The sequence below is a fragment of the Gorilla gorilla genome, chromosome 10 (genome assembly GCF_029281585.2).
Source record: "Gorilla gorilla gorilla isolate KB3781 chromosome 10, NHGRI_mGorGor1-v2.1_pri, whole genome shotgun sequence".
Taxonomy (NCBI): domain Eukaryota; kingdom Metazoa; phylum Chordata; class Mammalia; order Primates; family Hominidae; genus Gorilla; species Gorilla gorilla.
The window spans coordinates 127,473,036-127,500,617 of NC_073234.2; the positions used below are offsets into that span (position 1 = coordinate 127,473,036).

Below are 27,582 nucleotides of genomic sequence, written 5' to 3' on the forward strand. Positions count from 1 at the left end.
ACTCAACAGTAGGGAACACTTGTTCTATTTTATAGAATAAAGCCACGCACAGTGGCTCACACCTGTACTACCAGCAATTTGAAAGGCTGAGGCGGGTGGATCACTTGAGGTCGGGAGTTTGAGACCAGCCTGGCAAACATGGCAAAACCCTGTCTCTAACTAAAAATACAAAAATTAGCCAGGCCTGGTGGCATGTGCCTGTAGTCCCAGCTACTCAGGAAGCTGAGGCACGAGGATCACTGGAACCCAGGAGGTGGAGGTTGCAATGAGCCTGGGCCACAGAGCGAGACCCTGTCTCAAGAAAAAGAAAAAAAATTAAATAAACGGAATCATACTACGTGTAACTTCTGAGATTGGCTTATTTCACTCCGCATAAATTCCTGGAGAGTCAATCATGTGGTTGCTATGATCTCAGATCACTGCAACCTCCGCCTTCTGGGATCAAGCAATTCTCCTGCCTCAGCCTCCCAAGTAGCTGGGTTTACACGTGCTCACCACCACACCCAGCTAATTTTTTTTTGTATTTTTAGTAGAGACAAGGTTTCACCATTATTGGCCAGGCTGGTCTTGAACTCCTGACCTCAGGTGATCCACCTGCCTCAGCCTCCCAAAGTGCTGGGATTACAGGCGTAAACCACCACACCCAGCCTCTTTTTTTCTTTTTTTAAGAGACAGAGTCTCACTCTGTCGCTCAGGCTGGAGTGCAACGGCGTGATTACAGCTCACTGCAGCCTCGAACTCCTGGGCTCAAGCGATCCTGCCGCCTCAGTCTCCCAAGCTGGGGACTACAGGCACGTGCCACCGTACCTGGCTGTACTTCACATTCAAAAAATGACAAAATTATAAAGATGGAAAACATAATAGCTGCCCATAGATAGAGATGGGAGAGGGGGACGTGGCTATTGTTATTAAAGGGTAGCATGTGGGATTCTGGTGGTGGTGGGACTGTTCTGTATCTTGACTACGGTAATAGTCACACACACCCATATGTGCCACATACTGCACTAAATCCATACACAACACCCAAACACACAAAAATCAGTGCATGCAAAACTGGCAAAAACTGAGTAAGTTCAACAGATGAGAGCAATGTCAATTTCCTAATTATATTACACTATAATTGTGCAAGATGTTGCCATTGGGACAAACAGATAAAGGATATATGAGATGTGTTATTTCTTCCAATTACATGTAAATCCAGATGTGTTATTTCTTCCAATTACATGTAAATCCATAATCATCTCAAAATAAGACAGTCAAAAAAAGGAGAATCCACCATCTGTTAGGGCTTTACTCCCATTGTGACTTAACCAGAAATTATGCCTTCAATGTTGTAACACATAGAGTACTTAGCTTGACAGGGCAGTTATCACTGTATCTCATGATTATCAACTCCACACATTTTAGAAAAGAAACCCAAACATTTAACCTCTGTGTTTCAACAAATAGAGGCACCCAACAAACTTCTAAACTGTATAGTACTTACTTTTGTACACTGTGTAGCAGGTAAGAGGTCAACAAACACCTTAAGGTCTGTAAAACAACAAGGTTTATCGCCAAACTTTTTAAAATACTGGAACATTAATTCTTCTGGATCACCTGGGGGACGGGGAACAAAATCACTTTATTACTCATGAACAGAAGCAATTTCTATTTAAGTGAGAATTAATTTGAAAACATTCATTTCAATTAAAACAAAATTTTGCTTGCGACTGGTCCCAAGATAGTTGGTTATCTCGACTACTTGTTCAGTTACAGACTGAACTCATTGTTCTACTCTTTCCCCCTTTTCACCACTGCACCTGACTAGTCTTTAAAAGATAAAAAAATAGGCTGGATGCAGTAGCTCACACCTGTAATCCCACACTTTGGAAGACTAAGGCGGGCAATCCCTTGAAGTCAGGAGTTCAAGACCAGCCTGGCAACATGGTGAAACCCCATCTCTACTAAAAGTACAAAAATTAGCTGGGCGTGGCAGCACATGCTTGTAATCCCAGCAGGCAAAGGATCGCTTGAACCGAGAAGGTGGACGTTGCAGTGAGCCAAGATCATGCCACTGCACTCCATCCTGGGCAACAGAGCAAGACTCCATTCAAAAATTAAATTAAATTAAGTTAAAGATTATAAAATAGGCTGGGTGCAGTGGCTCATGCCTGTAATCCCAGCACTTTGGGAGGCCAAGGCGGGAGGATCACCTGAGGTCAAGAGTTCGAGACCAGCCTGGCCAACATGGAGAAACTCGTCTTGACTCAAAAATACAAAATTAGCTGGACGGGGTGGTGTGCACCTGTAATCCCAGCTACTTGGGAGGCTGAGGCAGGAGAACCGCTTGAACCTGGGAGGCGGAAGTTGCAGTGAGCCGAGACTGCGCCACTGCACTCCAGCCTGGGCGACAGAGAGAGACTCCATCTCAAAAAAAAAAAAAAACAAAACTGTAAGCTAGGCCAGGTGCAGTGGCTCATGTCTGTAATCCCAGCACTTTGGGAGGCCAAGGTAGGGAGATCACTTGAGTCCAGGAGTTTGAGACTAGCCTGGGCAACATGGCAAAACCCCATCTCTACTGAAAATACAAAAATTAGCCAGGTGTGGCGGCGCTCGCCTGTAATCCCAGCTACTTGGGAGGCTGAGGCAGGAGAATCACTTGAACCCAGAAGGCAGAGGTTGCAGTGAGTGGAGACTACACCACTATACTCCAGCATGGGCAACAGAGGGAGACACTGTCTCAAAAATAATGATAAAATAAAAATCTGTAAGCAAATTCTTAGTATGAGCAAAGAATTACTGCTTTCTTTTAGGGAGGTGGTAGTTTTTCCAGCAAAATTGTGAACTAGTACAATGACGATATCCTTTATTTATTGAGCAATAAGATCATAAAGAATCATTTTATAAAAAGATCTAAGGGCTTCATCAAATTTCCTGAAGGATTCTCTCAATGCTTTACTATCCACATCATTCTTTTCTGCTATCTTGTCATTATCCTAGTAAATTTTCTCTTCAGTTATAAATTGCTAATTCCACCGAATATTCTTTTGTCAATAGTTTTGTGAGTGCTTCAAGCAGATTTTCAAGAAACCTTTCATCCACTTCATGAAACTTTTCCCAAACTGGCAATTTTACTTTGAAGTTGATTTTGACTTTATTGTTTTTGACTGTTTTTAATTTTTTTTAATTTTTTGTTGTTTTGAGACAGAGTCTCGCTGTGTCGCCCAGGCTGAAGCTGGAGTGCAGTGGCGCGATCTTGGCTAACTGCAACCTCCATCTCTTGGTTCAAGCGATTCTTGTGTCTCAGCCTCCCGAGTAGCTGAGACACAGGTGCACGACACCACGCTCAGATAATTTTTTGTTTTTGTTTGTTTTTGAGACAGAGTCTCACTCTGTCACCCAGGCTAGAGTGCAGCGGCACGATCTCAGCTCATCACAACCTGTACCTCCCAGGTTCAAGCAATTCTCCTGCCTCAGCCTCCCAAGTAGCTGTAACTACAGGCATGCGCCACCATGCCTGGCTAATTTTTGTATTTTTAGTAGAGACGGTGTTTCACCATGTTGGCCAGGCTGGTCTTGAACACCTGACCTCAGGTGATCCGCCCGCCTTGGCCTCCCAAAGTGCTGGGATTACAGGCATGAGCCACCGCATCCAGCCAATTTTTTGTATTTTTAGCAGAAACGGGGTTACAGCCATGTTGGCCAGGCTGGTCTTGAACTCCTGAGCTCAAGTGTTCCGCTCACCTCGGCCTCCCAAAGTGCTAGGATTACAGGTGTGAGCCACTGCACCCAGCCAGGTTTTTTTATTTTTTTAAATTAAATTTTTGAAACAGGTTCTGGCTGTGTCGCTCAGGCTGGAGTGAAGGCACGATCTCAGATCACTATAACCTCTGCCTCCTGGATTCAAGAGACTCTCCTGCCTCAGCCTCCTGAATAGCTGGGACTACAGATGTGCGTCATTATGCCCAGCTAATTTTTTTGTATTTTTTGTAGATGGGGTTTCACCATGTTGCCCCAGCTGATCTCCAACTCCTGAGCTCAAGCAATCCACCCACAACAGCCTCCCAAAGTGCTGGGATTACAGGTGTGAGACACCGCAACCAGCTGATTTTGACTTTATTGTTGGGTCAGCAACAGAATGCCTGACAAAGACTCTGATGGAACAGGGAGATAAGTTAATGTTAAGCCAAGGTGAATATAAGATAAAGGACTAATTTTATAAGTGATCCATTCATTAGCAAATATTTTCAGGCTATGAAGACATCTGCTTCCCAAACATGACTCTGTCCAGTGTAGATCTCAAATAATGAATATAGCACTTGGGTATTAAGGGCATTCTCCAGGCTTCCCAGATATCATGCTTTCTTACCCAGTTTGTACTCATCATTACAACCTTGACTTCGTAAACGCCTAATCAGCTCCAATTTAGCTAGATGTGGTCCTCGGAGATGGCGAGAACTTTTAGATTCTTCTGTTATCCGATCTTCTATAAACTTCACAGCTTCTTCTGCAGAATAATGTACTTCTCCTTCTAAAGAGCTGAGGAAAAGCACATGAAAAAGGAATTTTATTGCCTCTATTGTCCTTCCCGAAGCTTAAAGTCAAGCCAAACTCATTTAAAAAGAGAAAAACGACTTTGATAATATAAAATAATAGAAAAAGGAATAAAAGAGAACTATGAACATATTCTAACAGATAACATGTTATAAGATTACTCTCAATTTTGGCATTTGATTACTGCAGCATAACTTACCTTTTTAAAAAAAGAATGCATAATTTTGTATATATGAAATACTGCCTGGCTGGGCGTGGTGGCTCACGCCTGTAATCCCAGCACTTTGGAAGCCTGAGGTGGGCAGATCATTTGAGGTCAGGAGTTCGAGACCAGCCTGGCCAACATAGTGAAACCCCGTCTCTACTAAAAGTATAAAAAACTAGTCGGGCATGGTGGCATGCGCCTGTAGTCCCAGCTACTCAGGAGGCTGAGGCAGGAGAATCACTTGAACCCAGGAGGGAGAGGTTGCAGTGAGCTGAGATCACGCCACTGCACTCCAGCCTAGGTGACAGAGAGAGACTCCATCTCAAAAAAAAAAAAAAAAAAAAGAAAAGAAAAAAAAATTGCCTAATAAAAATATAAGGCTGGGTGTGGTGGCTCACACCTAAAATCCCAGCACTTTGGGATGCTGAGGTGGGAGGACTGCTTGGGCCCATGAGTTTGAGACCAGCCTAGGCAATGCATGGAGACCCCATCTCTACAAAAAATTTAAAGCAGCCAATTGTGGTGGCACACACCTGTAGTCTCAGCTACTTGGGAGGCTGATGTGGGATGATCACTTGAGCCTGAGAGGCAGAGATTACAGTGGGAGGCAAGATTACACCACTGCACTCCAGACTGGGTGACAGAGCAAGACCCCATCTCAAAAAAAAAAAAGGCCAGGCACGGTGGCTCACACCTGTAATCCTAGAATTTTGGGAGGCCAAGGCGGGTGGATCACTTGAGCTCACGAGTTCAAGATCAGCCTGGGCAATATGGTAAAACCCCATCTCTACAAAAAATACAAAAATTAGCCAGGTGTGGTGGCTCATGCCTGTAGTCCCAAGCTGCTTTTGGGGCTGAGGCAAAAGGATCACTTGAGCCCAGGAGGCAGAGGTTGCAGTGAGCCAAGATCACACAACTGCACTCCAGCCTAGGTGACAGAGTGAGACCCTATATAAAAAAAAACAAAAATTAAAAATTAAATACACACACACACACACATATATTTTTGAGATGGGGTCTTGTACATTTTATTGCTTTAAGAATGAAAGCTCAGAAAAATTAGGTAACCTAGTTACTATTACGAAGCAAGCATCAGCTCATACCTGTCATCTTGAATTTTACTTCTGTATTAATTTTTTAAAAGATCCCATTTATTCATTTTTTTTTTTTTTTTCGAGAGGGAGTCTTGCTCTGTTGCCCAGGCTGGAGTGCAGTGGCACGATCTCGGCTCACTGCAAGCTCCGCCTCCCGGGTTCACTCCATTCTCCCTCCTCAGCCTCCAGAGTAGCTGGGACTACAGGCGCCCGCCACCACGCCCAGCTAATTTTTTGTATTTTTAGTAGAGATGGGGTTTCACCATTCACAGGATGGTCTTGATCTCCTGACCTTGTGATCCGCCTGCCTCCGCCTCCCGAAGTGCTGGGATAACAAGCGTGAGCCACTCTGCCTGGCCCCATTTATTCATTTAACTCTAGATGCCTATAAAAAGGAAAAAAAATTTATTGTAGTACTGCCTACAATAGCCAATAACAAAAGGACAAAGGAAAAAAAAAGAGATCTTCAAAAATCCAAGTATCATCAATAGGGAAAATGCTAAATGAATTATGGTACATCTGGAGTACTCTTAAGCCACTGGGGGGAAAAAAATGAAAGAGATCTACATGTACCAGAAATGAAAGATGTTCAAGATATATTTCAAGGCGGAAAATAACAGGTTGCAAATCGTGTCTAATACAATCCCATTTTTATATTAAATATAAGAATAATTAAGCCAGGCGCAATGGCTCACACCTGTAATCCCAGCACTTTGGGAGGCTGAAATGCTGAGGTGGGTGGATCACCTGAGGGCAGGAGTTCGAGACCAGCCTGGCCAACACGGTGAAACCCCGTCTCTACCAAAAATACAAAAAGTAGCTGAGCATGGTGGTGGGCACCTATAGTCCCAGCTATTCGGGAAGCTGAGGCAGGAGAATCGCTTGATTCTGGGAGGCAGAGGTTGCAGTGAGCCAAGATCGTGCCATTGCACTCCAGCCTGGGTAACAAGAGCCAAACTCCATCTCAAAAAAAAAAAAAAAAGGAGAAAAAGAAAAAGAATAATTATCTTAGCATAAAGATGGAAATAAATCTCATGGAAAGGCACCAAACTATTAACAAGAGTTATTTTTGGAATGGTAGGATAAGTGGAAACTAGCACACCACATATTTTGGCACTAACATGATTTTTAGAATGAACTTGTGTATTTTATACTTTAAAAAATATGAAAAAATGTCTTACTTTGAAAGGAATACTTTATTGAGACAGAAAAAGAGAATTCAATTGGCTTGTAATGAAATCCTTTCACTACACTATATTAAAAAGTGCTGTTGTAATTCAGGAAAGAAGACAACTTACTGTTCACCTTCAGCAGGAGGAGTCCAGGCCTCTTCAATCAGTCGAAAGACAGAATCGAAATAAGTCAGATAGAACTGCCAGTCATCTGAGCTAAAATCAGATTGAATGATGCACACAGGATTAAACCCAAGTTGTGACAGATCTTCCTTAGGAACCATGATATTCAATTTATTTTGTAAGTTATATTTTAGTATGTAGTAGGTTGGCTTACCCCCACCCACTCCATGTTTCCTTTGCAAATCTAAAAGGGCATTTTCCAGAGGCATTTTCAAAGTAATACTACTCTGTATTTGTAAAGAGTAGTAAACTACTCTTTCCTTCAATAAAATGACCAGGTCTAGAAAACTAATATTCATAACAGAAAAGTCCCCACATAAGCACTTCCAAAATAGAGGGAAGGGGAGAGAAGGGTTGTAGCAAAGAATGAAGCCTCTCTCTTTTAGGGGAATACTGAATTTGAGAAATTAATGATTTTCAGTGTTCATTCTTAAGCCCTATCTAGAATTCAGCACCATGGTGGCACAAGTATCTTTTTTTTTTTTTTTGAGATGGCGTCTCACTGTTGTCACCCAGGCTGGAGTGCAGTGGCACGATCTCAGCTCACTGCAACCTCTGCCTCCCAGGTTCAAGCGATTCTTGTGCCTCAGCTTCCCGAGGGGCTGGGACTACAGGCACGCACCACCACAACTAGCTAATTTTTGTATTTTCAGAAAGACAGGGTTTCGTCATGTTGGCCAGGCTGGTCTCAAACTCCTGACCTCAAGTGATCTGCCCACCTTGGCCTCTCAAAGTGCTGGGATCATAGGCATGAGCCACCATGCCCAGCCTACAAGTACCATTATAATACTCTACTGAAAGATGAAGGCTCCTTAAAAACTTTTAGAAACATGCAGGACACAACTACTATAAGAAGATTTTAAGAAGACTTTATGCCCAGGAACTTCAAAACACAGACACCAAGAAAATCAATAGTGAGGTCTTAAAGCCTCACTACAGTCAAATGGTACAAAAGAAAGCTTTTACTCACTTTTTTAGTAAGAGGCGCCGGGAAAGGGCATTGCACTCTGGCCACCTGCTCAGCTTCTTGTACATAGCCATGCATTTATTTTCCCGACTCTGAATCTCACTTGTCAACTTCTCTAAAATCAAAAGTTATAAAAGTTGGTAAGCCGGTTTCATTTCTGCTCAATAACCAGAATAGAGTCCAACCACAAGAAGGAAAATGTCACATTTTCTTTTCTTTTTTTTTGAGATGGAGTTTCACTCGTCACCCAGGCTGGAGTGCAATGGCACGATCTTGGCTCACTGCAACCTCCACCTCCTGGATTCAAGCGATTCTCCTGTCTCAGCCTCCCAAGTAGCTGGGATTACAGGCATCTGCCACCACGCCTGGCTAATTTTTGTATTTTTAGTAGAGACAGGATTTCACCATGTTGGCCAGGCTGGTCTTAAACTCCTGACCTCAGGTGATCCACCCATCCCAGCCTCCCAGAGTGCTGGGATTACAGCTGTGAGCTACCGGGCCCGGCCTAAATGTCACATTTTCTTATTCACTCTCTTAGAAAATGGGACCACTATTACATACAAACTATTACTATCTTATTAAAGATTATTTTACTTCAAAGAAAAAAGTACATTAGTGACAGTAAATTTTTATAATCATTTTCTTTGTAAAAGGATAGGTTTCACAATGTATTGGGTTGAAGATCTATTAATAGTACATGGGATATACTTATAAAATCCCAACAGCATCTAGGGACTAGTAAATTTAGTCCATAGACAAGCTGCCTATCCATACAGTTCCAAAACATCAAAGAGGACTGAGCTGACATGAGCTAAGAAAGATGAGATGCTGGAAGAAGACAAAAAAGAGTGGAGGGGAATCAAATCTTTCCAAACAACTGAAAACAAAAAAACTAGGATGATAGTTCTGACCAAATTAGATTTGCCCAACTGTTTAGCAGATTAAGGATACCAAAAATTACATTATGAATTTCCTGTTGAGAATCTAACTTTTTACTATCCATAGAGCTATAATCTAGTTAAAAAAAAAAAAAAAGGCCAGGCATAACAGGTCACACCTGTAGTAATCCCAGCACTTTGGGAGGCTGAAGCAGGCAGATCGCTTGAGACCAGGAGTTCGAGACCAGCCTGGGCAACACAGTGAGACCCCACCTCTACAAAAAATATAAAAATTAGCCAGGTTTGATGGCATACGCCTGGAGTCCTAACTATTTAGGAGGCTGTGGTGAGAGGATAACTTAAACCCAGGAGGTCAAGGCTGCAGTGAGCTGTGATGATGCCACTGCATTCCAGCCTGGCTAACAGAGCAAGGCCCTGTCTCAAAAAAAAAACAACAACAAAAAAAAACAAGAAGTTTCTTGTGAGTAGCCTAAATATCCATCAAAAACTGGTTAAGTAAATTTCTACATTCACACTGTGGAACACTGGACAGTTATTAAAGGAGTGAGGTAGTGAACTTTATCTCTAGGAAATACTATTTAGTTAAAATAATAATAATAATAATAATAATAAAATAATGGAGGCCAGGCGTGGTGGCTCACACCTGTAATCCCAGCACCTTAGGAGGCGGAGGCAGGCAGATCACTTAAGGTTAGGAGTTTGAGACCAGCCTGGCCAACATGGTGAAACCCCGTCTCTACTAAAAATACAAAAATTAGCTGGGCGTGGTGGTGTGTGCCTGTAGTCCCAGCTACTCAGGAGGCTGAGGCAGGAGAATCACTTGAACCCAGGAGGCGGAGGTTGCAGTGAGCTGAGATCGCACCACTGCACTCTAGCCCGGCCACAGAGTAAGACTCTGTCTCCAAAAAAAAAAAAAAAAAGAAAGAAAGAAAGAAAGAAATAATGGAGCCAAGTGTGGTGGTGTGTGCCCATCGTCCTAGCTACTTGGGAGGCTGAAATGGGAGAATCACTTGAGCCCAGGAGTTCAAGTCCAGCCTGGGCAAAACAGTGAGACCTCATCTCTTTAAAATAAATAAATAAATAATAAAAATAAATTATGGGTATAAGAGTATGCACAGCAGAGGTCACAAACTCAAATGCCTTCATAAGACAGACATACAAATAAAGAAGGAATGTTTGCGGTATCTACAGAGTACAAATCCTGACTAGAGGGGCATTAATTAATTTAAAATTTTTACAGAAAATTTTTTTTTAAATAAAAACATTGTGCTAACTGAATAAGATTATTCTATGAGCCAGGTATATTATGTTTTCATTCGTGTTTAAAAAAAAAAGTGAGGAAAATGAATCTTTACAAGAATATAAAGTGTAACTGGAGGAAAATCTAGGGGAAGACGGCTAGAGATCTGGAGTATAACCTTTCACACTCCTTGAAGTTTCTGAATCTGTTATTTTCAAGTAAAAACATTTTTAAAAATAAATTTACAACATACAGAAAAGTCTGGAAGAATATAACAAAATGATCAAAAGTGTTTATGTCTTTATATCCTTATGTGGAAATTTTCTACAATAAACATTTTTCATGTTTAAATAGGAAAAAAAAAAGCTTTAAGAAAATGTTTAAAAATTACCTCCTAATTTCCCTCTGATGACATCCAAGGCCTCCTGGTACTTTCCCAAACGTTCCAGGATCATATAATAAAGTTCAACCTTACAGAAAAAAAACAAGAAGTGCAACCTCTGAAACTTTTCAATAATAAAAAGTCATTTATAGGTTTTTAAAAAGTTATTTAATAGAGCATGTCTTCAAATGAGATGAAACTGACAGTAAGAAGCAGGTAACAGGATCTTCTCCATCTATATCTCTCCCGTCTATACACATCTCAGCCTAGAGTACTTGCTGGAAACAGGTCAGTGATTAGACCTACTCTGAGGGCTTCAGATTTACCCAAAGGCCAAAAGTGAGGACCCAGCTATCAAACTGGAACAAAACAACAGTTCATAGTATTATAACATAATATTGTAGCACTAGCAAAAAAATGAAAACACAAAAGTAAGGCTTAAAATACTCACTTCAGCCTCAGCTTCTATCTTGTCCTCTTTCACCATTTTTTCGACCATTCTCTCAGCAAGGGGCAGAAACATTGTTTTTGAGAGGTTTTCATCCTGTGCCGATATAGACTGAAAGAAGAAAAATAATGTTTCATTCTAATTCTCCCCTGCTTGCACTATTGATATTAACATTACTGTTAATTGGGCACATAATTATCAATCCACCATGTCAAATATCAGACCTAATATGAATTCCCTGCCAAGGAGGTATATTACGGAGCGGTTTGTTTTACACAAGATTTCTTTGCTAAAGATTCATTATCCTATGTGTTCTTGAAATACTGAGCTTCCACAATACAACCTAGCATTTAAGTCGGTTATTTATACATTTTTCTAGAAGAATGTAAAGAGGGAGCATGCCTATAGTGTTTATTATTTATGAGTATTATCAGGTATTTGAAGAGGAAAGCCTTCCAGGTATCTTTGAGATGTTCACATACTAGAAGAGAAATGCCAATTCCTTTCATTACACAGTTTACTAGTAGCTAGTTACCTTAAATTGGTAACAAAAATTAACACATGAAATTAATAAAGTTAATAACACCAGATTCTGCTCACAGCTCACTTAACCCTTGTAAACAACCTTTCAAGGTAGATATTATGCTTATTTTACAAAGAAACTAAGGTTAGGCCAGGCGTGATGGCTCATGACTGTAAACTTAACACTCCGGGAGGCTGGGGCAGGTGGATCCCTTGAGGCCAGAAGTTTTGAGACCAGCCTGGCCAACATGGCGAAACCCCCATCTCTACTGAAAAATAATTTTTAAAATTAGCTGGGTGTGTGTGGTGGTGCATGCTTGTAATCCTAGCTACTTGGGAGGCTGAGACATGAGAATCGCTTGAACCTAGGAGGTGCAGTAAGCTGAGGTCATGCCACTGCACTCCAGCTTGGACAACAGAAAAAAAAAAAATTAAGGTTAAGAGATTCCCCAGACAGCTTTACCAGACATGCGGTAAAGCTAATGTATGAAGGCAGACCTGTCTGACCCCATAACATCTGTTCTTAAACACTACTTTTAACTCCTTCCTCCCCATCCTCTCCTACACAGAATCTCACTTTGGTCCCTGGGAGAGAAGTGTCTCCTTTCTGCAAAAGAGCAAACTGAGGCTCAGAAAGGAGAAGTGATAAAAGAAGGCCACCCAGTTCAATGAGCCATTAACTAACCAGCAATATTGTCTTAAAAGCAAACCTCAAGTTGTAATATCAAACATTTCAAGGCTCAGGCTTGATCAAGCAACCCAGCAATAGATTAGAGATTCAGGAGAAATACAGTCCATGCTACCCACAAACTGATATACCAACTCATAAAGAATACTCAAGGGCCGGGCGCGGTGGCTCATGCCTGTAATCCCAGCACATTGGGAGGCCGAGGCGGGCGGATCACGAGGTCAGGAGATCGAGACCATCCTGGCTAACATGGTGAAACCCCATCTCTACTAAAAATACAAAAAAATTAGCCGGGCATGGTAGCAGATGCTTGTAGTCCCAGCTACTCGGGAGGCTGAAGCAGGAGAATGGCGTAAACCTGGGAGGTGGGGCTTGCAGTGAGCTGAGATCGCGTCACTGCACTCCAGCCTGGGTTAGAGCGAGACTCTCTCTCAAAAAAAAAAAAAAAAAAAAACCCCAAAAACTCAAAACCCCTAACTTAAGTCAATTGACAACACAAAGTCCCTGTTTGACATGCTGCAACACATTACACAAAATGTTCACAGTCAGATGCAGAGGCTCATGCCTGTAATCCCAGCACTTTGGGAGGCTGAGGCAGAAGGATTGCTTGAGGCCAGGAGTTCAAGACCAGCCTGGTCAAAAGAGTGAGACCCTGTCTCTACAACATTTTTTTGAGACAGAGTCTCGCTCTATCGCCAGGCTAGAGTGCAGTGACATGATCTCGGCTCACTGAAGCCTCCGCCTCCCGGGTTCAAGCGACTCTCCTGCCTCAGCCTCCAGAGTAGCTGGGATTACAGGCACATGCCACCATGCCCAGCTAATTTTTATATTTTTAGTAGAGATGGGGTTTCACCATGTTGGTCAGGACGGTCTCGATTTCCTGACCTCGTGATCCACCCACCTCGGCCTCCCAAAGTGCTGGGATTACAGGCGTGAGCCACCACACCTGACCAAAAAATAAATTTTTTTTAATTAGCCAGGCAAGGTGGTATGCACCTGTAGTCCCAGCTACTTGGGAGGTTGAGGTAGAGGGATTGCTTGAGCCTAGGAGGTCAAGGCAGCAGTAAGCTATGATTGCACCACTGCACTCCTGCCTGGGTGACAGCATGACCCTGTCTCAAACAAAAAAAACCAGTTCAGAAGACACACTGAGGACAATAACTATATAAAAAATAAAACCAAACCTCAATCCCATTCTGAATGCCATACTCACTTGCATAATTAAGCTCATCACAGACCAAAAGTAGTAGGGATTTTTGGGGACAATCTTATATAGAGCCATGCCAGCCTAAAAGAGAACCATAAATATTTTATTTAGAAAACACCATACAGAAGGGGATTAATGATCTAGATACACGACAAAAAGTTTCTTGGGAGAACAGCAATATATTTACATATCCCAGTTAGTGTAAATTCCTAGTGACTTGATGGCTTTAGCAACAGCAGTAATCACAAAGGTGAATTTTCATGTTATGAGTGATACTTTACTTTTTGAACCAGAATTTACTAAAATTAAAGTCCAACATTTCCAGAATACGCTGCAATCCAATATAGTTCTAGGAGACTACAAAGCAAACACAAAATTTGGCTTGTAAGTGTACATCAATAAACTTTACTTAAGATACCATACTAACCAGTTATTAGCAAAAACAAATAAACATGCCCAGAGAATATACTTAAACTTCAATATCAGAAAAGATTACCATGCCATAATTCAAAAATTCTTCTTAGCTTAGGAAAATAATATGGTTCCTTCAAGATTCCAATAATTAGAACTGAAATCTTTCATAATGAAATGTATAATATGCAAATACTTAAAAGCAAGAACATGCTTTTAAAAAAGAATAGACCTATTCAAGCATAATTGAGACTCTATCCATAATTAGCCAACTAGTAATTGATGCTAAAAACTCCATCAGGTAATTTTCATATGTTTTTTAATCTTTTGCCTACTGCCAATCTAATTCAAAAATTACATGGAGGTCCTATGAAGTAGAAGAAACTATCTATTCCTGACAAAGATCGCATCCCTGTCCCAAAGGCATTTAAAAGCGGGGGAGAAAACAAATACATAAATGACTGAAATGTATTTAGCAATAAAAATAAATGTCCTGGGCCAGGCGCAGTGGCTCATGCCTGTAATCCCATCACTTTGGGAGGCCGAGGCTGGCAGATCATCTGAGGTCAGGAGTTCGAGACTAGCTGAGCCAACATGGAGAAACCCCATCTCTACTAAAAATACAAAAATTAGCTGGGCGTGGCGGCAGGGACCTGTAATCCAAGCTACTTGGGAGGCTAAGACAGAATCGCTTGAACCCGGGAGGCAGAGGTTGCAGTAAGCAGAGATCGTGCCACTGCACTCTAGCCTGGGCAACAGAGTAAGACTTTGTCTCCAAAAAATAAATAAATAAAAATAAAAAATAAATGTCCTAGGCCAGCCATGATGATTCATGACTGTAATCCCAACATTTTGGGAGGTTGAGACAGGAGGATCATTTGATCCCAAGGAGATTGAGACCAGCCTGGGCAACATTGTAAAACCTTACACACACACACACACATATATGTATGTTAACCAGGGTGGTGGCAAGCAACTGTGGTCCCAGCTACTGGCGAGAGGCTGAGGTGGGAAGATCACCTAAGCCCAGGGAGGTCGAGGCTACAGTGAGCTATGATCATGCTACTGCACTCCAGCCTGGGCAACAAATCAAAATCAAATCTGTCTCAAAATCAAAATAATAAAACTAAATATAAAAATAAATGTCCTATATAAAACACCATGCTAGGGTATTTCCAAGGAAGGCAAAATTGTTCATTTTCTTACCTCTTCTTTCTTTAAGGGAAAGTAGAGAGGAGAACATTATCATTAAAGCCCCTCCAAAGTAGCCATCTTTCAGATGACTTTGAAGGTCAAACGTAACATGGTGGCAGGGGGCGGGGGGTGGGGGGTGCAGGGTGTGGTAACGATACATATAAAACTACAAATATTTGAGGTGAATGGGTAAATGAATCAATGCGAAGTAGGAGAAAAATGAGTCTGAACAAAAAACATTCAAGAAAGTCAAGGGATGTATGCTGATAAAACAAGTAGGATGTCTGGCTAAAACAATTAAGAGTAGTAGGAAAAACGTTGAAAGGTAGACCAAGGTACTTTTGTTGTAAGGTATTAAAAAAGGAGCCTATACAGAATAGAGAAGTGATATTTATAAATCTATACTCTTCTAGGAATAGTATCTTAGCAGTACTGTGAAGAGACAAAATAGGAAGAAAGAAAAGGTGAGGTGATCAGGCACAAAGCCAGGATGGGGTAGATCAAATAGAAAAGAAACCTGGAAAGATACAGCAGAGGCTGGGCACCGCGGCTCACGCCTGTAATCCCAACACTTTGAGAGGCCAAGGCAGGAAGATCACCTCAGGTCAGGAGTTCGAGACCAACTTGGCCAATAAAGTTAAGGTAAAAGATAAAAGTAATGGTGAAACCCCATCTCTACTAAAAATATGAAAATTAACTGGGCGTGGTGGTGGGTGCCTGTAATCTCAGCTGCTCAGGGAGCTGAGGCAGGAGAATCGCTTGAACCCAGGAGGTGGAGGTTGCAGTGGGCCGGAATTGCACCACTGCAATTCAGCTGGTGCTGAATTGCACTCCAGCCTGGGCGACAAGAGTGAAACCCCATCTCAAAGAAAAAAAAAAGATACAGCAGCGGCAGAATAAACATGATCTAGAGACGACAAGGACATACAGGATAGGAGAGTCTAAGATGGCTTGAGGCACCTGCTTCTAACACTGGGGTACATATACTCCACAGGTATGAAATGAAAAATGTTAGGAAATTCCATTGATCCCTGGGAAGCCTTTACAATCAAAAGAAAAAATAATAATTTTGTCTTTGAGTTAGAAAACTGGCTGGGTACAGTGGATCATGCCTGTAATCCCTGCACTTTGGGAAGCCAAGGCAGGAGGACTGCTTGAGCCCAGCAATTCAAGACCAGCCTGGGAAACAGCAAAATCCCAACTGTACAAAAAATGAATAAATGCTTAAAGATAAATAAAAGTTAGGAAATTCATTTTACTTGAGAATATGGGAAAACATTTTTATAATGACATACAGAGGTAAAAATATATAACATTAGAATATGAATTAATATAAAATGCAAGGCAAAAATTTCATGTCCATACCCTATGATCTTGCAGGCTCTGATAATCTGCTGAAACAAAATTTTTGATGACAGACAAGTTTAAAAACATGGATCTAAGTTGGTGACTCAGAATGAGAGTGTCATTTATAGGAAAAGAAAAGCCTTATCACCATATGAATAACTAGCTACTCTTCATTTATGGTGGTTTCAAAATCACCAGCCAGAGATGTTATTTGGGGCAGCAGAAGCTCTTAAGTTTCCCTCCCTCCTACCTCCACGAGTTTATACAAATCATTTATTTGCTTAACAAATTATTGTGCAGATGCTATTCTAGGCAATGGAAAATCAACAATGAACAAATCAAACAAAAACCTTCATCCATATGAAACATGACATTAAATTTGTGAAATACCTATTACCTCAGACTGACATTCCACACTCAAAATAAACATACTTAAGCTAAGAAATTGTAACTTCCTTAAGCAGCAACAATGACAGTATAAAAATTAGCCAGGTGCGGGCGGGGCACAGTGGCTCACGCCTGTAATCCCAGCACTTTGGGAGGCCGAGGTGGGCGGATCATGAGGTCAAGAGATCGAGACTAGCCTGGCCAGCATGGTGAAACCCCATCTCTACTATAAATACAAAAAATTAGCTGGGCTTAGTGGCGCGTGCCTGTAGTCCCAGCTACTCGGGAGGCTGAGACAGGAGGATCTCCTCTTGAACCTGGGAGGTGGAGGTTGCAGTGAGCCAAGATCACACCACTGCACTCCAGCCTGGAGAGAGAGCGAGACTCCATCTCAAATAAATAAATAAATAAATAAAAATTAGCCAGGTGCAGTGGCTCACGCCTGTAATCCCAATATTTTGGGAGGCTGAGGCGGGTAGATCACTTGAGGTCTGGAGTTCGAGACCAGCCCGGCCAACATGGTGAAACCCCATCTCTATTAAAAATACAAAAATTAGCTGGGTGCAGTGGCTCACGCCTGTAATCCCAGCACTTTGGGAGGCTGAGGCAGGTGGGTCAAGAGGTGAGGAGTTCGAGACCAGCCTGACCAACATGGTGAAACCCCATCTCTACTAAAAATATAAAAATTAGCTAGGCATGGTGGTATGCACCTGTAATCCCAGCTATTCAGGAGGCTGAGGCAGGAGAATCGCTTGAACCCGGGAGGCGGAGGTTGCAGTGAGCCAAGATCAAACCACTGCACTCCAGCCTGGGCGACAGAGCAAGACTACATCACAAAAAAAAAAAAAAAAATTAGCCAAGTGTGGTGGCAGGCATCTGCAATCCCAGCTACTCGGGAGGCAGAGGCAGGAGAATCTCTTGAACCTGGGAGGCAGAGTTTGCAGTAAGCTGAGATCACGCCACAGCACTCCAGCCTGGGTGACAGAGAGAGTCTGTCTATCTCGAAAAAAGAAAGAAAAGAAGTATATCTTTTTTGAGGACAACATGAGAAGAATGGGAAGAGAAGGTCATTTTACAACCTGCTTGTCTCAATTAACATATACTAGGAACATCTTTATATGTCAACCATATAAAGACACCCAGTATTATTTGGAGAGATGTGGGAATGTATTTTATGTACCATAGGGATGAACTATAACTTCTTTTACTCTATCCTTATGAATGAATATTTAATATACTTTGCTTAAAACATAATCTTACAAATAAAAATGATATTAAGGATTTATATGTATATATGTTAGCATTGCCAATTTTAAAAAATATACCCATTTTATGGCTGGGCACAGTGGCTTACGCCTGTAATCCCAGCATTTTGGGAGGCAGAGGCGAGCGGATCATGAGGTCAGGAGTTCGAGACCAGCCTGGCCAACATGGTGAAACCCCGTCTCTACTAAAAATACAAAAATTAGCCGGGTGTGGTGACGTGTGCCTGTAGTCCCAGTACTCGAGAGGCTGAGGCAGAAGAATCACTTGAACCCGGGAGGTGGAGGTTGCAGTGAGACGAGATCATACCACTGGATTCCACCCTGGGTGACAGAGTGAGACCGTCTCAAAAAAAAAAAAAAAAAAAAAAAAAAAAATATATATATATATATATATACATACACACACACACACACCCATAACCATTTTACATTTTTAAAAATTACAATGTCTAAATACCTTTCAGTAAATAAATTAATAAAATGTTATTAAATAATTATATTGGGACCCCTCAAAAAATTTCTCCAGCTGGGCGCACTGGCTCACATCTGTAATCCCAGCATTTTGGGAGCCCAAGGTGGGTGGATCACTTGAGGTGAGGAATTTGAGACCAGCCTGGCCAACATGGTAAAACCTCGCCTCTACTAAAAACACAAAAATTAGCCAGGTGTGGTGGTGTGTACCTGTAATCCCAGCTACTCGGGAGGCTGAGGCAGGAGAATCGCTTCAACCTGGTAGGCGAGGTTGCAGTGAGCCGAGATGGTGCCACTGCACTCCAGCCTGGGCGACAGAGCAAGACTCCATCACAAAAAAGAAAAAAGAAGAAAAAAACTTCTCCTATGTTAAAACTTGCATAAACTTAAAATATAGAGTTTACATAAAAGGAAGAATTTATATTAATATAGTATCTGCCACCCTGCCCAAATTATCTATTGTTATAACTTGATATTTAATGTAAAGAATAAGATAAAAATCCAAAAAATTTTGCCTTCAGAAGATATTATACCCACAAAGAAAGCATTTCTAAAAAAGTACTAGCTTGGGCTGGGTGTGGTGGCTCATGCCTGTAATCCCACCACTTTGAGAGGCCGAGGCGGGCAGATCACCTGAGGTTGGGAGTTTGAGACCAGCCTGACCAACATGGAGAAACCCTGTCTCTATTAAAAATACAAAATTAGCCAGGAGTGGTGGCGCATGCATGTAATCCCAGCTACTCAGGAGGCTGAGGCAGGAGAATAGCTTGAACCCAGGAGGCAGAGGTTGCAGTGAGCCAAGATCGCACCATTGCACTCCAGCCTGGGCAACAACAGCAAAACTCCATCTCCAAAAAAAAAAAAATACTAGCTTAACATCAGAGCCATTTATGGAATTAATAATGCTGATTACATTTCTCTGAGATGTTAGCTTTACCCACAACCTAATTCAAATGTGTTCAAATGAGGCTCCTTCAGATGTATGTGAAGAATATCTACAATATGGTAGCTGCCAAATAAGCTGCCTCAAACCAAAAAACAAAAAACAAAAAATAAATTTAAAAAGAAACATCCCAGGCAACAAGGATTTTCCCCCTGGTGGATTTAAAAATCTTAGCAGGCTATCAACAGTTTAAATTTACAAATTAGATGTAAACTTTAAAGTTACTCTTTCCATAGTTGTTCATTTTTTGCTCTGGTATATCTGCTCATTTTCTGAAAATTTAACAGCAATCTGATGCAGTAGGACAATCTGAAGCTGAATTACCAAAACCAAACAAAACATAACATCAGGCCACAAAAGAACAATCAACTTATTCCCAAATAAAACATTTAAAGATCTTGAATAATATTTCAACTTTAAACACATAAGGAAAACAACTGACTGACCTCCACACAGAAAAATCCATAAATTCAATTCTACACACACACATACCCAGTGCAGTTAAATCACAAGAAAGAGACTTTTACCTCTAATAGTAAATCCCATAGCCCAGTAGGTTTGGGGATCAAATTACCTGTTGCATTTTCTTGTATTCACCCACTCTGGCATAGGCCATGAAGAGGTGAGAGTGATACTCCTCACTATTGGGAACTTTCTTCACAGCTGCCTCATAAAGTTTTGTAACTAACTCCGCTAAGATAAAGAGAAATAAGATTTAAGTTATACTTCAAGAACATTCTAATGGCATTTAATGTTCTTCCTATTTGGCAGAAATAGATGTCTCCTATCATTATAGAAGAAGTATCTGCTTTGCCTCATCCAATCATCATTCATCTCTTGGTTAGGTGGTGTTTAAATAAAGCATGGAATAGGTCAAGCCTTCTCATAGCATTTACAACATATAAGACCTTATAGGATCTGGCCTCTGTCTCCTCTTTCCCTCAGCACTTTATCATGTAGCCACAAACTATTTGTAGTTCCACCAGATTCTCTGGGATGTATCATACATACCTCTATGCCTCTAAACTCTTCGCTCTGCCTGAATTCTCTTTTCCTCTCTTTTATCTTTGTGAACACCAGCCAAGACCCAATTCAAATGTAAGCTGAACTGTAAGACTTTCTCTGAACATCATCTCTGCTTCTCCACTGCAATTTGACCACTGCCTCCCTCCGCCATCTTGGAATCTTATATAAGTAAGTATATTGTAGTTTTTTTTTTTGTTTTTTTTTTTTTTGGAGATAGGTTCTCACTCTGTCGCCCAGGCTGGAGTGCAATGGCACAATCATGGCTCACTGCAGCCTCGACCTTTCAAGCTCAGGTAATTCTCCAAGCTCAGGTAATTCTCCAACCTCAGCCTCCCAAGTAGCTGTTCTGCAGGCACATACCACCACAACTGGCTTATTTTTTATATAGACAGTGTTTCGCCATGTTGCCCAGGCTGTACTATAGCATGTATTAACACATAATGTAGTATACTGTCTAGTGATCTATTTCCCCTTATAGACAAATGAGTGACATGACAGCAGAAAGTGCTTTTTTTTTTTTTTTTTTTTTTTTTTTTTTTTGGAGACAGAGTTTTGCTCTTGTTACCCAGGCTGGAGTGCAATGGTGTGGTCTCGGCTCACTGCAACCTCTGCCTCCTGGGTTCGAGTGATTCTCCTGCCTCAGCCTCCCAAGTAACTGGGATTACAGGCATGCATCACCACACCCGGCTAATTTTGCATTTTTAGTAGAGATGGGGTTTCTCCATGTTGGTCAGGCTAGTCTCGAACTCCCGACCTCAGGTGATCCGCCCACCTCGGCCTCCCAAAGTGCTGGGATTACAGGCGTGAGCCACTGCGCCCGGCTGAAAGTGCATTTTTTATCTTTGACTCTGATAGAATACCAGTCAGAGAGAAACATGCCACCAATATTTGTGGAGTAAATGATTTTTTTTAAAACACTGGAGAAGAATCCATATCCCTAAATCAACACAATCTGTAAATACTCAGATATAATACCTCAACTCTTAGGTTTTATCTTTTGTAAAAATTAAAAACAAAATTGAAGCTGAGCACAGTGCCTCGTGCCTATAATCCCAGCACTTTGGGAGGCTGAGGCAGGCGGATTGCTTGAGCCTAAGAGTTCAAAACTAGCCTGGAAAACACAGCAAAATCCTGTCTCAAAAGAAATTGGCAAAAATGATTAAGGTTACAAATACCAAATGTTAAAATCTGAGCTATTTGAATGAATGAAGAGAGAAAGAATACCAAGTGTTGACAAGCATGTAAGCAATCAGAACTCAAAAACTGCTATTCTATTTATAAAAGAAGTTGACATTATCTTGCTTTAAGCTAAACATACACTTACCCCATGACTTGAAAATTCTACTCCTAGATATTGTAATGTAACCCAGTGAAATATTTTGTGGTAGTGAAAATGGATTAACTATAGCCACTTGGCTATTAGATGAAAAATGCAAGTCATAGAATATACATAGTACAGATGCACTAACAAAAGTTTAAAATTAAGCAAAACTAATAATGTATTACTAAGAGAAATAAATGTAATAAACATTTAAAGAGAAGCAAGAGAATAAAAAATATTCAGGATAGCGAGTAACTCTTGGTAGGTAAAAGGAGAATTAAGATTGATTGAGGAGGCCAGGTGCACTTGGCTCACGGCTGTAATCCCAGATCTTTGGGAGGCCAAGGCAAGTGGATCACTTGAGGTAAGGAGTTTGAGACCAGCCCGGCCAACACGGTGAAACCCGTCTCTACTAAAAATACAAAAATTAGCTGGGGATGGTGGTGCATGCCTGTAATCCCAGCTACCTGGGAAGCCGAGGCAGGAGAGGATGCATGAACTCAGAAGGTGGAAGTTTCGATTCTCCTGCCTCAGCTTCCCAAGTAGCTGGGATTACAGGCGTGCACCACCACACCCAGTTAATTTTTGTATTTTTAGTAGAGACAAGGTTTCCCTATGTTGGCCGGGCTGGTCTCTAACTCCTGACCTCAAATGATCTGCCAGCCTCGGCCATCCAAAGTGCTGGGATTACAAGTTTTAGCCACTACGCCTGGCAATGCTCCATTTCTTAAATTAGGTGGTAGGTTCATGAGTTTTCATTATTACACATCAAATTTACTTATATGTTACATAAACAAGATTATTGTATAATATGTACTATGAAAAATATGTATGATTTCACAATAAAATGTTTAAGAAATTAACAATAAAAACCTTTATTTCAGAAGAAACAATGGACTACTTAGGATATGCTCTGCAGTAATCTGCCAGGGGAAAGGGTATAAACAAAATAAAATGGGCCATGTGTTAATTGCTGAAGGTGGATAATGAGAACAATGGGGTTTATTATTCTATTCTATTTTTGTCTGCTTGAAATTTTCCATATTAAAAAGTGAAAATAAGGGTGAAGCCTCCATTTAGCAAATCAAAATATCACAAATGAAGTCATTTTAATCCTCATTCCAATTCAAGGATCCTAATGCATGTAAACTATCCTTTCTATCTACAGTTCTCACAAACCCTGGCTAATGCGTTATTCTACCTACTGTATCCATTCAAATCATGAGTGAGAAATCAGACAAGGGCAAACAGACAGTCAGAAATATCCAAAATTTTCAGCTCAAGTTTAAAAACAATGAAAAGAAAGAAACATACGTCGGTGCATCTCCCGGTAAAGGATAGTCAGTGCCTGCAGTGAGTTGTCATCTGTGGGTTCAAGGGCTGCCACCTCCTGTGCAAGAGTAAAGGCTTCCTCTTGCTTTCCAGTTCTCTGTAAACCAATTGCCTTTAAAACCTGATAGTAACAAAAGAAAAATCAGTTTTTAAAAAGACAGAAAAGGAAATATGAACCAAAGAAAGCCGATCTGAAAGAACAAGTATTAAGTTATGCCTAGGTTGCTGATATACTAGTTTCAGGCTGGGTGCGGTGGCTCACATCTGTAATCCCGGCACTTTGGGAGGCCAAGACGTGCACATCACTTGAGCCCAGGAGTTCAAGACCAGCCTGGGCAACGTGGTGAGACTCCATCTCTACAAAAAATAATAAAAAATTAGCTGGGTATGGTGGTGTGCACCCAGCTACTTGACAGGTTGAGATGGGAAGACTCCTCGAGCCCGGGAGGTTGATCACGTCACAGCATTCCAGCATGGGTGACAGAAGGAGATCCTGTCTCGGAAAAAAAAGAGTGAACAATAGGACTGGCATGGTGCATTCATGCGTATAACACTTTGGGAGACTAAGGCAGGAGGATCACTTGAGCCCAAAACTTTGAGACCAGCCTAGGCAACACAGTGAGACCTCATCTCTAGAAAAAAATTGAAGGAAAAAAATAGGCCAGGTGCAATGGCTCACGAATGTAACCCCAGCACTTTTGAAGGCCGAGGCGGGAGGATTGCTTGAGCCCACAAATTCAAGACTAGCCTAGGTAGGCAACGTGGTGAGATCCCATTTTTACAAAAAGTTTAAATATTTTAGCCAGGTGTGGTGGTGCACATCTGTGGTCCCAGCTACTCGAGAGGCTGAGGTAGGAGGATCGCTTGAGCCCGGGGGGTCAAAGCTGCAGTGAGCTGTGATCATACCACTGCAGTCCAGCCTAGGCAACAGGGTGAGAGAGACCTTATCTCCAAAAAAAAAAGGCCAGGCATGGTGGTACACCCTGTAGTCCCAGCTATGCAGGAGGCTGAGATGAGAGGATCATTTGAGCCTAGAAGGCCAAGGCTGTAGTGAGTCATGATTGTGCTATTGCACTCCAGGCTGGGTGATAGACACCTTGTCTCAAAAAAAGAAGTGCACAATATTGCTTAAAAGGATTCTGTGAAAATAAATTAGGTAAGTAATATGCAAAGAAATAAACAGCTAGCTTTTACTGAAATATCACAGCCAGGCACAGCGGCTCACGCCTATAATCCCAGCACTTTGGGAGGCCGAGGCAGGCGGATCAGGAGGTCAGGAGATTGAGACCATCCTGGCTAACACGGTGAAACCCCGTCTCTACTAAAAATACAAAAAAATTAGCCAGGTGTGGTAGGACGCGCCTGTAGTCCCAGTTACTCAGGAGGCTGAGGCAGGAGAATCGCTTGAACCCAGGAGGCAGAGGTTGCAGTGAGCCAATATCGTGCCACTGCACTCTAGCCTGGGCAACACAGCAAGACTCCATCTCAAAAAAAAAAAAACGAAAAAAGAAATACCACTTGTGGCATGTAAGTGACTATGGAAATAACTGACCTATAAAGTACCGAGAAAAAACACAAATAGTCAGTTGGGCGCAGTGGCTCATGCCTGTAACCCCAGCACTCTGGGAGGCTGAGACAGGAGGATCACCTGAGGTCGGGAGTTTGAGACCAGCCTGACCAACATGGGGAAACCCCATCTCTACTAAAAAATACACAAAATTAGCTGGGTGTGGTGGCGCATGCCTGTAATCTCAACTATGCGGGAGGCTAAAGCAGGAGAATCACTTGAATCTGGGAGGCAGAGGTTGCGGTACCTGAGATCAAGCCACTGCACTCCAGCCTGGGCAACAAGAGTGAAACTCCATCTCAAAAACAAAAGACACTAATAGTCACTAAAGAGATTTAACATCCTTTCTCCCTTTTTTTTTTTTTTTAAAAGACGGAGTCTCACTCTGTCACCTGGGCTAGAGTGCAATGGTGCGATCTCCGCTCACTGCAACCTCCACCTCCTGGGTTCAAGTGATTCTGCTGCCTCAGCCTACTGAGTAGCTGGGATTACAGGCGCACGCCACCACGCCAGGCTAATTTTTGTATTTTTAGTAGAGACAGGGTTTCACCATGTTGGTCAGGCTGGTCTCGAACTCCTGACCTCGTGATCCGCCTGCCTTGGCCTCCCAAAGTACTGGGATTACAGGCTTGAGCCACCATGCCCGGCCCTCCTTTCTCTTTAAGGTAAGGAATTACAAATATAACCTGCCACAGGTAAGTAACTGAAGGGCAAATGAAGTTACCTTAGCACAATGAAGATCCTTATGTTTCTTCAACAGTTTATCTGCTTGCTGAATTGCCATTTTATTATTACCATTGTCAAGATAATCTATGAAAAAACAAATTATGTGACAGTTATTATATTCCTTCAATAACAAATATAAAAAATGCACCAACTGGTATGAGATGTTTTGGAAAATATCTTAATTTGCTATATAAAACATCATGGAGGCCGGGCGTGGTGGCTTACGCCTGTAATCCCAACACTCTGGGAGCCCGAGGCAGGTGGATCACTTGAGGCCAGGAGTTCGAGACCAGCCTGGGCAACATGGATAAACCCCAACTCTACTAAAACTACAAAAATTAGCCAGGCAGTGGTGATGCCCACCTGTAGCCCCAGGTACTCGGGAGGCTGAGGCATGAGAATCGCTTGAACCTGGGAGGCAGAGGTTGCAGTGACCTGAGATCATGCCACGGCACTCCAGCCTGGGCAAAACAGTGACACCTTGTCTCAGAAAAAAGTAATAACACAAAATAATAATAATAAAACAAAATAATAAAAACATCATGGGCACAGTCCAGTGGCTCACACCTGTAATCCCAGTACTTTGGGAGGCCAAGGTGGGTGAATCACTTGAGCCCAGGAATTCGAGACCAGTTCTGACAACTTAGTGAGACCCTGTCTCTAGAAGAAATATAAAAATTAGCCAGGCATGTTGCCATGCACCTGTAATCCCAGCTACTCAGGAGGCTGAGGTGGGGTGATCATTTGAGCCTGGGAAGTTGAGGCTACAGCGTGAGCCACAGTCGTGCCACTGCACTCCAGTTTGGGCAACTGAGTGAGACCCTGATTCAAAAAAACTTTTTTTTTAATTTGAACATTTTTTTCAACAAATAAAAACATTATGGATCTAATTTTAACTATAAATGGCTAGGACGGTCAAGAATACAAACTTATCCCAGCACTTTGGGAGGCTGAGGTGGGTGGATCACAAAGTCAGGAGATCGAGACCATCCTGGCTAACATGGTGGAAACCCCGTCTCTACTAAAAAATACAAAAAATTAGCCAGGCGTGGTGGCGGGCTCCTGCAGTCCCAGCTACTCGGGAGGCTGAGACAGGAGAATGGCATGAACCCAGGAGGCGGAGCTTGCAGTGAGCCAAGATGGCGCCACTGCACTCCAGCCTAGGCGACAGAGGGAGACTCTGTCTCAAAAAAAAAAGAATACAAACTTACGTCCCTATAGTCATCTCTCATCTACAAGTAATATAATCACACTATGTAGTCCTTAGTGAAGATTCAAGACTATACATATCTAGATGAGATGACATTAATATTTTTATCCATGGATAAGTAATGAGTTTAGTCACCAAAATCTTAAAATCTTTTAAAAATTAAAATAAAAACCAAAAAAGAAACCTTTCTAGTATTCAGGCCTCAAATCTACCAAGTGGACTATGTTCCTTCAATGAAATATATTTAATGAGTACTGACTTTGCCACAGAGTTAAGTCTAATTTGCTGAAGAAAAAAATAAGAGAAAGTTTTACCCATAAGATTGGGAGGTAGGGAATGAATTTCAGTAATAGCAGGAGTAGGCAAGGATGTAGGGAAAATAGTACTTTTTTGTGTGTGGGTGAGACAGGGTCTTGCTCAGTCGCCCAAGCTGGAGTGCAATGGCACAATCTTGACTCACTGCAACCTCTGCCTCCTGAGTTCAAGCAATTCTCCTGCCTCAGCCTCCCGAGTAGCTGGGATTACAGGTGTGCACCACCATGCCCAGCTAAATTTGTTATTTTTAGTAGAGACGAGGTTTCACTATGTTGGCCAGGCTAGTCTCGAACTCCTGACCTCAAGTGATCTGCCCGCCTCAGCCTCCCAAAGTGAAGGGAGTACATGTGTGAAAGGAGTGTGCCACCATGCCCAGCTGATACATTTCAAATTTTAAGGAATATGGAGACCCACCATAAAATTGTGTTAGGCTGAGTGTGGTGGCTCATGCCTGCAATCCCAGCACTTAGGAAGGCTGAAGCGGGAGGATAACTTGAGGCCAGAAGTACAAGACCAGCCCAGGC

General features: G+C 41.9%; 1 protein-coding gene across 4 annotated transcripts in view; it reads right to left on the reverse strand.

Moving 5' to 3' along the window:
• NAA25 (N-alpha-acetyltransferase 25, NatB auxiliary subunit) overlaps nucleotides 1-27,582 on the reverse strand; it is an 82,401-nt gene that overhangs the window by 40,524 nt on the left and 14,295 nt on the right. For 2 of the 4 annotated variants that reach the window (XM_019039111.4, XM_055359127.2), the window contains exons 2-11: nucleotides 25,532-25,617; nucleotides 23,223-23,361; nucleotides 20,136-20,254; nucleotides 13,550-13,624; nucleotides 11,130-11,237; nucleotides 10,688-10,766; nucleotides 8,161-8,272; nucleotides 7,134-7,223; nucleotides 4,352-4,521; nucleotides 1,487-1,599 (exon numbers count right to left, since the gene is read on the reverse strand). In XM_019039111.4, the coding sequence (XP_018894656.1) occupies nucleotides 1,487-1,599; nucleotides 4,352-4,521; nucleotides 7,134-7,223; nucleotides 8,161-8,272; nucleotides 10,688-10,766; nucleotides 11,130-11,237; nucleotides 13,550-13,624; nucleotides 20,136-20,254; nucleotides 23,223-23,361; nucleotides 25,532-25,617 (1,091 nt within the window). Of the gene's footprint in view, nucleotides 1-1,486; nucleotides 1,600-4,351; nucleotides 4,522-7,133; nucleotides 7,224-8,160; nucleotides 8,273-10,687; nucleotides 10,767-11,129; nucleotides 11,238-13,549; nucleotides 13,625-20,135; nucleotides 20,255-23,222; nucleotides 23,362-25,531; nucleotides 25,618-27,582 lie in introns of those variants that run through there. The other 2 variants (XM_019039112.4, XM_055359128.2) reach the window with 2 other exon arrangements.